At 39.2% G+C, this 14,586-nt stretch overlaps 2 protein-coding genes across 3 annotated transcripts; one reads left to right on the forward strand and one right to left on the reverse strand.

The window, feature by feature from the left end:
• Nucleotides 1-7,970: 7,970 nt before the first annotated feature.
• On the reverse strand, nucleotides 7,971-10,035 carry LOC135611014 (heavy metal-associated isoprenylated plant protein 3-like). 2 transcript variants are annotated; one of them, XM_065106224.1, is made up of 5 exons: nucleotides 9,898-10,035; nucleotides 9,628-9,799; nucleotides 8,973-9,211; nucleotides 8,807-8,894; nucleotides 7,971-8,625 (listed from the first exon to the last, which is right to left on the reverse strand). In XM_065106224.1, exons 1-5 carry the CDS (start codon nucleotides 9,904-9,906, stop codon nucleotides 8,186-8,188), a joined length of 948 nt encoding a protein of 315 aa, XP_064962296.1. In that variant the 5' UTR covers nucleotides 9,907-10,035; the 3' UTR covers nucleotides 7,971-8,185. The 2 variants fall into 2 exon arrangements, with proteins under 2 accessions (XP_064962296.1, XP_064962295.1); XM_065106223.1 differs by having other exon boundaries at nucleotides 8,807-9,211.
• A 2,618-nt stretch (nucleotides 10,036-12,653) lies between these two features.
• LOC103983439 (transcription factor MYB8-like) lies at nucleotides 12,654-14,109 on the forward strand. The gene is made up of 3 exons (XM_009400652.3): nucleotides 12,654-12,979; nucleotides 13,137-13,266; nucleotides 13,390-14,109. Exons 1-3 carry the CDS (start codon nucleotides 12,844-12,846, stop codon nucleotides 13,961-13,963), a joined length of 840 nt encoding a protein of 279 aa, XP_009398927.2. The 5' UTR covers nucleotides 12,654-12,843; the 3' UTR covers nucleotides 13,964-14,109.
• The last annotated feature ends 477 nt before the right edge of the window (nucleotides 14,110-14,586 follow it).

The raw sequence follows: 14,586 nt of genomic DNA on the forward strand, positions 1-14,586 counted from the left end.
TATTATGGTAGGGCCGGTTCCGGTGGACGGCCACCATGCCCAGGTACTGGATATCTGTACTGGAAAGGTGCTTTCGCTTCCTCGCCTGTTCTCCGTCGGGGCTTGTCACGTGAATGCACTCCGCCTCTGCTGTCGGGTTACGTCCATGCACGGAAGGTACGTGCCCGGGAGCAGCACTGCTGCCGTGGCTTTTGAGGACGGAATCGTCCTCTTCGATGCCTCTTTGTACATGTGTAATAAGTAGGTGAAAAAAGTAAGTGGAGAGGGAGGCGTGAAAATTGAATCGCTTCGCTTGGTTGGCATCATCATCACTCACCCACTCCAAAGTCCGTGACACAGCAGTGCCGGTTCGGCTGCCATATCAGTGGGTACGTGAACAACGCACGTCAAAAGAGGCCGTACCCTAGTAAGAAAGCACGGATGAGCATCACCCGGTTGTCGCGACCTAAGTTGTACACGAGAAGATAAAATCTTCATTGAGAACCGCTGGCTACATATTGCGACTTAAGTCCGTCCAACGGATGTTTTCAAAGATCATGGAGTTCCACCCACAGCATTAAGAAGTGGGGTCAATCTGGATATGGAAGTCATCAATTTGTTTGAATTGAAGATGTTTGACATTATGAAAATATACGATCATCCTCGAAGAATTCTTGTTCCTTTGTTGACAAAAGTCAGAGAGAGAGAATGGAGACATAACCCCAAGCATGTCGACGTGACGATGGCGTGTTGGAGTGTCCGTCCCAATAGCCAAGCTCGATGTCCATTCACACTTAGCGTTTCCCATCATCCTAAATCCTGCAATTGCCATCGCACGGAAGATGATATGAACTGTTTTCTTTCATCATGACAACATTAAACAACAAGAGAATTTGCTGTTGCCACCTTATATCGATATCATTGATGCCCAAGTATCGGAATAGAGACATCATCCCATCCCATTCTAAATCATCGTCATGATGATGATGATGGATCCATGCATGCCTAACCGTGCCCATCATCATGCCATCATATCGGTCTTCGGGTTAAAGCCTCACATCCGAAACCCGCCACTTGGAAGGTCATTTTTACTTGGTGGTCCCCACATTGGGACCCGACAACCTGGGCTGCGCAAGAGGATCAGAACATTACGCAGGATCTGTTCGGGATGGGTCAATTATTAGCAGCGTCAACATCATGCCATGGGATGAGATCAAATCTGAAACTTCTCGAAATAAGATTATTCAAATAAAACAAAAGAGATCAATAGGAAAGGTCGATAGAAAGGACAACAGTAGCTCATCATCGCTGACCGAGGACAGAGGAGCTGCTTCGGGTTTGGTCAAGATGGAGGTCAAACGTCAACACCACAATGCACACGGATTCCATGTTCTATATATCATGTTTCATGTTCATGTTACGGTCGATGATGTTGCTTTAGATGTTAGATCCGATCCGATCCGATCCGATCCGTCTTTTCCGAATAAAGCATCACTGTTAGAGCAATCTAAAGCTTGCAATTTTAATTGCGTGAAATGAGAAATCCATCTTCGATCCTTTATAGCAAATATAGTGAAGTTAACATTGATCTTACGATGATGTATTAAATTTTAAGATATTCGCTTTGATTAGTATACTATTACATAAATGATAGAATCTCATATTAAATATAGGGATCGATGATCTAATAATGCATAAAGCTTTCATCAATATTAGACATGATTCGTAATACAATGAAAAATAAATTTAAATTCGTGATGACTAATTTAGGAGATGCCTTGCGGTAGCTAAGATGATCTGTCCAAAGGATAGACTCGAATCCCTATGCATGATTTGGTGAGGAACAATGCACGCATGCGAAGAGATCATTTGCATCACTGTAGTCATTAAATAACAACAACAACTACTACGACTTCATGCCATTTGTGGCCTCGCATTCCCATACGTAGACGAGGAAGCGAAAAGGCTTCATGGGATTCCGCCCCACGGCGTCGATCGAGAAGGCGAGAAGTCGATATGACTGCATGGGAAAGCCATGTGAAACAGCTGAGTCGTGACTGCGACTTGTCCTGTTAGGATTCAGCTGAGTCAACCTTCTCTCTCCATCAGCTTTGCTGATGCTTCTACGACTCTTCCGACCCTTATCCTGGAGGAAGCAAGTATGCATGAATGCATGCTTTTGTTGAGGGAAGCAGTGACGACTGTGGTCAGAAACATGCGGTTCTCAGTTGGCGGCTGAACCATACATGTATTGTTTCCCACCAAACGAGGAAGAGACAATGTTACCACTGTAGAGTTTTCTTCTAGTGATCGAGTGCACAATACCCTCATCGACTGCTCATTTATTTGTTTCCTATAAGATTGCTCTTTTATTACCTGAGTGACTGAAAAATATAATCGAAAGATGAGAGAGAGAGAGAGAGAGAGAGAGAATATAATGGTGAAAGAGAAGGTAAAAGGGTGATGTGCACACATCATGGTTGGTAGGTACGTAAAGCCGATATACACTGTACCACCAAGTTACCATCACCATCATCATCGCCATCGCCATCCCATCCAATCCTCATGGCATGATGGAAAGCTAAAGGCACTTTCCTTGTGCACTTTGGACATGACATGGCATGGCAAGCATTAAAATTTGTGAGCACTTGCTTCTCGACACCTTTACAGGAATGAGTGAAGCAACATTACCTCTCTCTCTCTCTCTCTCTCTCTCTCTCTCGTGTTGATGTTAATATTCCCTGTTGATTGATCCACATGATTGCCTTATACAAACTTCTAGGAAGCATCCTCCGCGGAAGGGGAGAATGATTTGTCTCCGCTTTCCAGCTCGGCAATGTCGACTTGGGCAGCCCATCATGTCTCATCTGTCAGCTTAGGGGCCACCACGTGGTGAACTTTCCGCTGACTCGAGCGTAGAGATGATCATCATTTCAAGTGGGATGCATCGTGCATCGATCTTGCTGTAATTTAGGGTTTAGGGGTACTCTTAAAGTACTCCTCCATCTCGATGATTTAATTATATATTATAAATAAACATAAAAATATTTATAAATAATATGATTATTATTTTTGATCCAAGATTGAAACTAGATAAATAGAATCTAATCAATCTTCACTAGACATGCCACATTAACTATCAAGCACTACGATGAACAATCAATTGGACGTGCCTTATCATTGTAGTATTTAAAAAGATATCCGATGATTATATAAATTAAGTTTCTTAATAAGTTAAAAATAAATTAAATAAATTCTTATTAGATTTGAATATTTATGGACGTAAACTAATTTGATCGTCAGAGAAGTCTTGTTGGACAAACCTTCTACGTAATCTTTTTGTATGATGCTAATATCTTCGACCCTTCAAATGAAATTAGATAAAAGGCATAACACATATGACAATTATTTTTTTTTGTCTTTTGAAGGACATCAATAGACGCTACAAACACATTTATGAAATGTAACGTTCCTTTTGTTTTCTATCATGCGTGTGATAATGATGTTTTGTAACCTTTGCCATGCATCATTCTCGAGTCGAGACTTGAATTTGAAGATTGATTAGATGATTCTCCGGATGGTGCATAGTGATCGACCGTGAGGAGTGGACCAACAACAACTATTCCCTTTCCCTCCTACGATTTGGCATTATTATACCAAATGAAAATAACTTTTTTCTTGGGGGAGAATAAAAGTACACGATAAGACATTGAAACAGTCAATAATGTATGTCTTAGTCAAAGTTGCGTTCTTCAAGCAAACTCTATTATTTGTCCTTTTCATAAGAATTCAACTACAATTCGTAATGATGAGTCACAAATATATATATATATATATATATATATATATATATATATATATATATATATATATATATAATCCAAAGATTTTCTCATCATAGAATTCTTTATGTATTAGTTGTTAAATTATGTGTTCTTATCTAATTAAATAAAATATATTATAAATCTAATTAGATTTTAACGATGGTTATCGATAAATAAAAGGAAAGTTTAATTATAATAGAATTCTTTAAGAGAGATGTTGATGAGAGGAACTCTTCTAATTATTTATCTTAGACTCTGTTTATGATTTTCAGATCCAAAAATAATGTTTCTATAGATTAAATAAAGATTTTTTTTTGATACCATCGAAAGATCTGCATCATAAATCTATTCTATTATTATTTTTATTTCATTTATGATATTAAAAAATTTTCATGTAACATTAACATATGATTTTTTTTATTATGCTTAGTCTCTTGATATAGAGCTAAAAGAAGAAAAAAAAAATTACAAATGAAAGAGTTGATACTTTCATCACTCAAGATTAGTCAAATCAATCGTGCGAGAAATATCATTTTATAATTTCATTTAGGATGGTTAAAATCTTCCTAATTTTTATTTTTTTCTTTGGTCTTTGAAGAAAGAAAAACCACTCAAATGTTACCTTACCCGACAAAAATTGATTTTTCTTTAATTGGAAGGATTTGGCAAGTAAAATAATTTATCATGGATTTGATTCTTTCGAGAGACGGAGTTAGTAGTGTTTCTTTTAATGAATCAGATCATGGAGTAGATGTGGCTCAAACTCATGTTGACATATAAACCAAACCCACAAAGCTCAATCGAGTTTGAGCACATGGCAGAGCATGCATGCATGATGAGGTAGTAGGAAGGCATGCGCATATTATTATTCCTGCAATATTAATTGTTGTTGGTTATAAGATGATTGACTGAGTTCTTATTTGTCTTTACTAAGCATTGGATCATCCATCATCCCCACCTCTCTAACATCACTGCATGAAAAGAACCGATGAGAAATAAACATGCAATTATTGGATTTGGCTGTGTTGTCGAGAATATTCAAAGGAATAATTGACCTAAAAGAATATACACAATCGCCCCCCATCAAACAAAATATAAATTATTTTAATGCGACAATCATAATATATAACTATTACACAAAAAAAAAAAAATTAATATAAAACTTAAAATTAAATAATAATATATTAGATTTATGATGCATATTTTTCAAAACTATCTAGAAAATTATCTGAACGGTAAAGACGTCATATTCGAAAATCATAATAATATCGATTTATAAGAGGATTTTTTATTTTTTTTCCTATCCTTAGACTATGATTTAGAGATATAGAGATAAGAGAAATTCTATAGTATCTTATATATTTATAGGTGATAAATAAATAAAGGATATAATGAGTAATCAAGATAATCCTTTAAAACCATCTTGTAAGAAGTTCTATTATAATTAAAATTCCTTTCTATTGATCGATAACAGAATCTATTTAGTTCTATAATATATTTTACCTAATTAAATAAGATCATATAATCTAATAATTTAAATATTCAAAATAAAAAAATATATTATAAATTAATTTTTTTGAATCTCATAAGAATATTTATTGATTATCTTTTTTATTTATGCTTATATCGTATACTTGAGTTTCATTCACAAGTCATGACAAATCTACATCAACCTTTTCATCAGATTAAGCCTTTTAACATTATTGATCATCTTTTAGATTCTTAAAAGTAGTGTAGATGTAAAATGTAAACGGAAAAGGTCAATGATATTATAATTTGTACGGTTGCGAAGATAATATTTTTTAGATACGAATATAAAGTTGAAGACTTTCTTTGCGTGTGATTAGCATATTAAAACCACTACTTCCACAAAGTGGTAGTAATGGAATGTGATATGATCATCAACAAGGCAGGAGGCCTCTGAGAAAGGTGAATGGGATGTAGCATGAAAAGGAGCAAAAGAAAAAGATAAGAGGAAGAAAAGAAGTAAAGGCTAAAGGAAAGGAAAAGGCGGAAAAACAAAAAAAAAAAGAAACTTATGCAAAAGAGATAAAGAATACATCATATGCTCTGAAACCCTAAAAGAATGACTTCAAAAAGGAGCTCCTCCTTACCATTGTAATGATGGATGGATAGCAAAATTATATTCCACCCTTTTAAGTAACTTTTATTATTGGCGCCATTCACAATGTGAGATGTGCATTGTTGGCTTCCATGCAGCTCAAAAGGGGAGAGAGAGAGAGAGAGAGAGAGAGAGAGAGGACATGATGAAGGTCAAACTATTCACTTCAGAAGCCTATATTTTTTGATGAAGAGTGGATTTCTCGATAAGACTCTCTCTCTCTCTCTCTCCCTCATTGTGTATACATTTTACTTACGGATACGCTTTTTGCTATAATGCTATATATATATATATATATATATATATATATATATATATATATATCATATGAGACTAATTATAGATTATTTACTTTAATTAGTTATCTTTAGTATATTAGTTTTTATATTTTTAAAAATTATATTAAGATCCCTAGACTTATGAAAGTGAAATATTTAATACTGTTTCTCCTCGTATCGTCAACTATGTTGACAAAAATATCATAATAGGGTTTACTAATGAGTACGCGTTGACTTTACCTCACTTCGATTTACCATTGAGTATGTGCAGTATTTTCGTCAACAGAATTAACAATGTAAGGATGAGCAAGATTAAATATTTCACTTTCGTAATTACATGATCTTAATATAACTCTTGAAAGTATAGAGATTTAATTGCTAAAGATAGCTATTTACATGGGATAATATGTAATTAGTCCCGTAATATGAAATTATAAAAACTATCTTAAAAATTAATATGGTCTATCATGATCGTCAGTCTAACTTAATAAAATTGATTTGATTTGATCTAATTTTAAATTATGTTTAAAAAATAATTTTTTAATAAGAATAAATAAATATTTTCAACACTAGTAACAAACAAATATACCAACTTATCTTTTCGTAAAAGATAACATATGAGATAGATGGATAAATTCTTTATGATCATATGATCTTTAGAAGAATTTTTTTTAAATTTTTTTTTTAGATATGATAACTCAAAAAACAGATCAAATCGAATGAATTTCGTTAAATCGATTGCTTAACAACCAAATTTGACCCTATAAAAAAAAAAAGTGAACTTTTGTCCATGTATTAGAATAAAAAGGAGGATTAAGCAAGTAGGCAATGCTAATATTGGTTAGTAATTTAACCTAATCAAACCTTAGATGAATTCTTTTGAGTTTTCTTGTTTCTCGTACAGGTAATCATCACACTTATTATATTAGTGGTGGTTAACTATTGTCACTCTCTTTACTTTTGTTTGGTATCATTTACTGTGGAATATTAAGACAGCAAAGCCAGCAGAATCACAAAGTATGCATTTAAATGATTGGGAACGAAGAGAAGCTTCCATGTGAATCAAAACAAAAAACTTGGCATGTTGTGCCAACAACTCTTTGAATTAATCGCCGACGAAAGCAATATGAATGAATTATGAGATGGATGGAGATATGATCATCATCAGTGATGTTCATCCATTATATGATACAATGATGCAAAACACAATATTTTTTCTTGTTCAAATCATGAATTGGATGCTCATCATCTTCAAAGGATTGAAGTTTATTTTTGTAGCATTTTGTACAACATAACAACAAATCTAAATTTAATGTGTAGATCATATTAAGAGCCCTTATGATGATAAAATAACCCTAAGACTATAATTCTATTTTATAAATAAAAAAATTATTTTTATGATTCAAATTTCGATCATACTATAAAGTATATAATATGTTATATCCAATTAGATTATATTCATAGCATTCATTCATATTACTATAATCATAATATAATCATATGTACCAGGATAATTACGATGATTCGATCACAAGATATTAAGCCAGTTAATATTTAAAAAAAATATATCGAATGAAATTTCAAAAACTTTAACCATTGATTCAAACATGACTCTTTAAATTTGTTGGACTTTTAATTTTCTTTTATTATGAATAAGGATCAGATAGTAGAGTGGTTCAAAAACCTCAGAAAAATCTGGAAGGATCACCAAATCCTTGTCACAAGAAAAATAATTGATTTGTAAGGTAGGACATATGCATCACATCATATGAAAATATAAGTCACCTAATTAAAATAATATCAAGAGAACAACAACATAGGACACCAACACCAACACCAACACACAAATTAAAATTAAAACACCAACAAAATTAGCTTTTAACCCTATTTTTTTTTCTTGCTTATTTACATTTAGCTCGTTTACACACACTAAAGCTGAGCTGCAACTACGGCCGCTACAAGAGGACGCGGTGAGATGACCGTCACATGATGGAGCAGGCATTGGGGTTCTCGTCGCTAAACATCTGCGGCGCGTGGACCATCTCGATGCGGTAACCATACCCCGAGTAAGCGGGATACGGCGCGTAGTATTCCATCTTGTTCGCTTCCGTCGTCGTCGTCGTCGCCGTCGCCGTCGCCGCCGCCGCCGCCTTTCCGTCATCTTTCTTCTCTTCCCCACCTCCGCCGGCCTTCTCCTTCTTCTCTCCTCCGGTTTCGCCGCCCTTTTCCTTCTTCTCGCCTCCTCCGTCGCCGCCCTTCTCCTTCTCTTTCTTCTCGCCGCCGCCGTCGTCCTTCTTGGGCGGTACGATCTCGACGGCGCGCCTCAGCTTGTCCTTGAGCATGGCCGCCAGGTTCTTCACGTCCATGGTGCCCTTGACCATGACCAGATCCTTCGCGGCGTCCACCGTCACCTCCTCCACACCTGAGGGCAATTCGGTCAATTCTCAGCATCAAACATTATTTAGACCAACTCGGTGGGCAATCTCTGCCGTCAAATGAGGGCCGCCGCCGTCATCCGACGGTCAGAAAAGGGTGGATCACCAACCCACCCGCGAGCGTTAGAATTTGGAGGAACGGATAGAGAGAGCAGCGTCTAATTCTACCTTTAATTTTGTGGATTCGTCGCTTGATTCTTTGAATGCAGCCGTCGCAGTGGAGGCGGATCTTCAGAACGACCGTGGAGACCGCAGGCTGATGGATCTTCGAAGTTAATGCAAGAAAAGTTTGATCGAACTTAATGTTGAGGTGATGGATGGATGGATTGCTCACTGGTTTGGGCTTCTTGTCGTCGGAGGATTTCTTGGCGTCTTTGCCTTTGTCGTCGGCGTCCTTGTTCTTCTTGGCGTCGCCGCCGTCGTCCTTGGCCTTCTTGGGAGGGTCCTTGGGGGAGATGAAGTCGACCTTCTTCTTGGTCTTGACCTCCAGAAACTCCTTCAGCTTCCATGGGTCCACCTTGCCCACCACCTTCAGCTTGTTGTGCGCCGCGTCCACGCTGACCCCTTCCACCCCTGTGGCACGCGATCGATGAGGTGATCGATGGTCAGTCCTTGCCCCTCAAAGAGCAAACATGATTGATGCTAAGAACCTGGGAGGAATTCCTTCAGGAATCGAAGTTCAAATCGAATGTTTGACGAACCCAAATTGGTAGATTCTACCGAAAAGAACAAAAAAGAATCGGTTTTGCTTCGTAGAAAAGGAAAATTGCGATTACCCTAAATTTTCCTCCACCCTGTTTCCTCATCCAACTTGTGATTCATGCCATCGGGAATTGATGGGCTAAAGTTGGATTAAAAGGCTTCAAAGGTCAAATTTTGGAAAACGAGAACGAAGGTGAACTACACAAACGAGAGGATCGAATCAACGTCAAATCCTAGAACGAAAAAAGAGCGAGCGACAGAGGCGGGGAGGGGAAGAAGGGTAGTACCTTCGAGGCCCTTGACGAGCTTGCGGACCTTGAGGGCGCAGCCCTCGCAGTGCATGTCGAGCTTCACCTCCACAGGCGTCGGTCCCTCCTCCTTCTTCTTCTCCCCTCCTCCTCCCTTTTCCTTCTTCTCATCGTCTCCCTTCTTCTCCCCGTCTCCCTTCTTCTTCTTCTCCTGCCATTAACATCACAAACCAAACCGATTAAGCAACCAAAATCCACATCCAGTAAGCGAGACGCATGAAGCTGATACAAGCAATGGAAGTGCCTCACCTCACCCATTGCGCTTTTCTCCTCTGCTCTCTCTCCCTCCCTCGGGCTCTCACTCTCTATCAGTCTCTCCTCTTCAGGATGGGAGGAGGCAATAGCTGCGCAGGCTGTTCATATATAGCGGGAGGCGAGGGATATTAGTCGGAGGAAGAAGGTGATATCGGATTCGGATCCAAACCTTCTGTTGATCATGGTGGCTTTGATCTATGTTGCCATGCATGCACCATCACCAACGGGCATGCATGGGAATGGATCATGGATGTGTCATGTGTGGATGTCGGGTTACGTGGATCCAACGAGGAGGGTAGGGTAAGCTGGTACGTGGGCCCGGTAAATTTTGCAGGTCGACGGCCGTCGGGTTTTGACGAGACCGGAAGCGTGCGTGAGGGGCCGCGGGCAGCTTCCGGGAAATCCGATATCGCACGACTCTATCCACGACTCATGGAACGGGGCATGTTGAGTCGGCGCGCATGTGGACGGAGCCCAAACGTCTTCTCGGCGTCCTTCGTATTCGCCCTGTCGGACTATCGTGACGTGGATCGTGTTGACCAACCGCGACGGAGCGGCACCCTTCGCAACGGACGTTTGCCATTGTGTGCGGTTGGTGTGCGATTCTTTGGGAGATCAGCTAAATGTGGGACCCAGTATGAATTACCAATGATGACACTGGTGGCCGAGCGGGGACAACAAAAAGAAACGTAACAAGAAGAGTATCTGTTCACGGCGACGTGTCGCCGACGCGAAACGAAGTTTCTCGGCACCTCCCTGCGTTATATACAACAAAAGTATCGGATATCCGAAACGCGTTATAAACTATTGTTATGCATCAAAAGAATATATTTCTGCACCAACGGCAATCAAACTCTTCGATCGACTATAATCAATTACTTGCTACATATTTATGCTTCCGATCAGATCATTGCTCTCATGAGTATCGTGCAAACACACATAGAATCAGCCATCTTTGTTCATCTCTTGGAAACATAGAAGATTAGATGTAATAGTTCTGCAATCCCAATTTGAATTCGATCAATTTATGAACCCATATGAAGATTTGTACATGAAATTTCGTGTTTAGTATCACACCTGTACATATTATACATGCGAAGACTCTTTTTATGGGTGTCTAAAGCACTGGTCATGTAAATGGCAGGCTTGTTGTGGGCCTTGAAAGCCCGGCCCATGCCAACTCCTCATACTATTTATTTATTTATTTATTTATTTTGGAGAAGATATGATGACATATACTTTGAGAACAGTTCATCAATCATAAGATGATATCCAAGGGCTGAGATTAAACAAGTTGGTCGATGGCGAGAATTCCAACACGTTTCTTTACATGTCAAATTCATATCCAAATCACGTAGAATTTTAATTAAAGCAGATAGAAGATCTAAGGGCCGCCATATCGATTTTTCTTTCCTTCTTTCTTTTCCGTGAGAGAGTGACAGCAATTAAGGCAGCACACCCGAATGTTTCTTGATATAGTTCGATGAGCGCAAGCTCAAAATTCGCAGTGGAAATAGAGAAAGCAGACGAGAATGCATTGTGATCCTCAAAACCCGTGACTTGGTCTACTTGGTTGTCACTGACAGCTCAGGAAATCTGCAGAAAGAAAACCCTTGTGGTATTGCGGAATCATAAATGACTACCTGAATCTTCAACAGCAGCAACTTCTCCGAATCTTCTGTTTCAGATGCACATAGTCAGTAACTGTAGCATCAGGTCTTCCTCATCAAAGACAATTGTGCCTGCAAGAAAAGGAAAGAAATCAAGAACAAGTCCAGTTTCAGTGTTCCCAAAGTTGGTTCTACCAAACTTTTTTAATTGTTCCTGCTAGAGCTGGAAAACCTGCATTGCTGTTTGACTCTATTTCATGGTTCTTACCCTTTTCTCAGTACAAGGAACAGAGTCGTTGAATCACCAAGAAACAGATTGATTAATTGTGCTGAAAGAGAAGGTTTGGCACTAGTCTGTTCCTGTGATGGAAAACAACACATGGTCTTGATATCAAAATAAGCAGGACTTTTGATGGGGTGACTGCTGTTCTTAGATTCAGACTGTTTGATGGTGTGATTTGCTCACATCCTGACAAAACAACAGGAAACCAACAGAAAGGCCAGTAAATATATGCAGGTAGATTGCAGGAAAGGCATGGAGAGGGAGTTCCAAAGGCTCAGATTTGAAATGAGACTCCAAAGAGAGATGGCACAAAATGACAATAAACTGCTTTGATGTCTGAAAGTTGCAAGGAACCGCAGCACATGAACAAATCACTAGGAGATGATCATACAGTAGGGTTCTTGAATTCAATTACTTCCATTAGAATAGAAGGATATCTATTGAAAAGATCTGTGATTTCTGATTCCCATACTACATGTCTGGAAGTTAAATGTAAGCACCATCCTTCGAAGTACACAAATGACATAACCTAATGGATTGACTTCAGAATGGTACATAGTTCACATGCACACAAGCAGCTGTGAAGGTTGGGTCTCATCACTCAGCCTAGTTCTTCCTCATCACCTATGCTCTTAACCTACTGTTTGAGCTCGGATGTTATCACACTAACATTGTCATGCTCCCTTCATCAGAAAAGAAACAAAGGAAAAAGAACTCATGACCCAACTTCCATCCATCCTTTCACTTGTTCCTTACACTTCTAGTTAGACTTTTGATCCTTGGAAAGGAAACAGGAAAGACCCAGAGCGAGATGCACACTGGCACAGGGATGGCTTTATCTGAATGATGGTAAGTTTTTGTGGCGCTGAGACTGCAGGATGTTGGAATTGATGGAAACCAGGCGGGCCAGTCTTTGACTTTGTTTCACAACGTCCATATATTTCAGCTCTGTGGTCTCTTGCTTTCTGTGTTCTTCTATATCTCCTCAAAGGCAGTGCCTTGTTCTTAGTGGGGTGAAGCACCAGTTTGCTGCAATCAGGAGTCTCAATGGGGAGGACTCCATGCTGTGAGAAGGCTAACGTGAAAAGAGGCCCTTGGTCACCTGAGGAGGACACCAAACTGAAGGAGTTCATAGAGAAGTATGGGATTGGTGGGAACTGGATTTCTCTCCCTCAGAAAGCTGGTACCGCCCTCGCACTTTCTTTCCCTTTCATCAAGACCATATGATTTGATTTCGAATAGATATCATCTTGCTTAGTTTTGAGAGAGAGAGAGAGAGAGAGACAGAGAGTCTTTGATGTGAGGATGGTGGTGATATTGGCTGTTTGGTGTTATGACAGGCCTGAAGAGATGTGGGAAGAGCTGCAGGCTAAGATGGCTCAACTATTTGAGACCCAACATAAAACATGGCGAGTTCTCGGAAGAAGAAGACAGGATCATATGCAGTCTTTTCACCACCATTGGAAGCAGGTGAGAGACATCCCTCGAAGGGAACAAAAGATTAACGGGTCTTCCTCTTGCTTTGATTACCGCCCTCTTCTTAGAACTGCCGTAGAAGAATTAACTGTTTGCGCTCCTCCTCTGCAACTACAGGTGGTCAATCATAGCTGCCCAGCTCCCAGGCAGGACGGACAACGACATCAAGAACCACTGGAACACCAAGCTCAAGAAGAAGCTCCTGGGAATCACTAATCCTTCCCATAGGAAACCTCGTCAGCAGAAGCAGCATCATCAAAATCACCAACAGTACTGCCTCCCATCCCCATCTCCACCATTACAAGGTCGAAGTCACACCACAACCACCACCACCACCACCGATGGCTTTCCCTTCACCACTGCAACTTTTGGCCTCCTGGAAGTTCCATATGACCAACATCAGATAAAGGAGAGTAGTGCCATGATCACGTTGGGCAGTGACCAGACCTGCAGTTCTTCTGACGGAAGCTGCAGTACTAAGGCTGGCTATGTTGGAGGAGGAGATCGTATGGACATTGATGGATATCTTTATGGTGCTACTGAACTGGAGTACAGCTCCGAGGAGATCAACCAGCTTCTGATCTCCATCCTGGGGTGCAGCAATGGTGGCACGAACAGCAACAATCTCTATCTGGATTACCCTACGGCCAATGCAGGAAGAGAAGAACTCGAAGACCCACTGAACTACTGATCAATCCGTGACCATAGAGGAAAAGGTCATGAGAACAACTCCGTGGGTTGGAGAGAGTGAGGCTTGTTAATCTCATATGCTGTCTGCACAAATGCTACCTAAACATGCTTTTCTTTAGGATTAACGGTGTCAAACTAAGTTTCTTATGTTGCGTTGGTGACTAATTAGTAATTACACGTTTGGTTTTAACATCGTAATTAAAGATATAAATTGAGGGCATGGCTCACAAGTCATCGGAGGAGGATCCTCTCCAAGTATCCTTTGCATAGAAAACTTCCAATTCCATCATCTGAACCGTTCATTCACTTGATTCCTCGCAACAGCGACCTACCGTAGTTACCTTTTCATCCTCTATTGCAAGATTTTACTATCAACTTTACCGTGAGCATATTATATATATATATATATATATATATATGTAAATATATATGTATATATATATACATATATATATTAAGAATTTGAATTTCAAAAATTATATAGTGGAAGACAAAAGAGGAAAAAAATTATCTTTTCTTAAAAACATAAAAAAAATATTTTCTTTTTTTAGAAAAAAAAATAATAAAAATAAAAAGGGAAAAACTTATCTCCTTAAGTGGGGCCGAGGCATAGAGAGAGAGCGC

The sequence above is a fragment of the Musa acuminata genome, chromosome BXJ2-4, assembly GCF_036884655.1.
Source record: "Musa acuminata AAA Group cultivar baxijiao chromosome BXJ2-4, Cavendish_Baxijiao_AAA, whole genome shotgun sequence".
Classification (NCBI taxonomy): domain Eukaryota; kingdom Viridiplantae; phylum Streptophyta; class Magnoliopsida; order Zingiberales; family Musaceae; genus Musa; species Musa acuminata.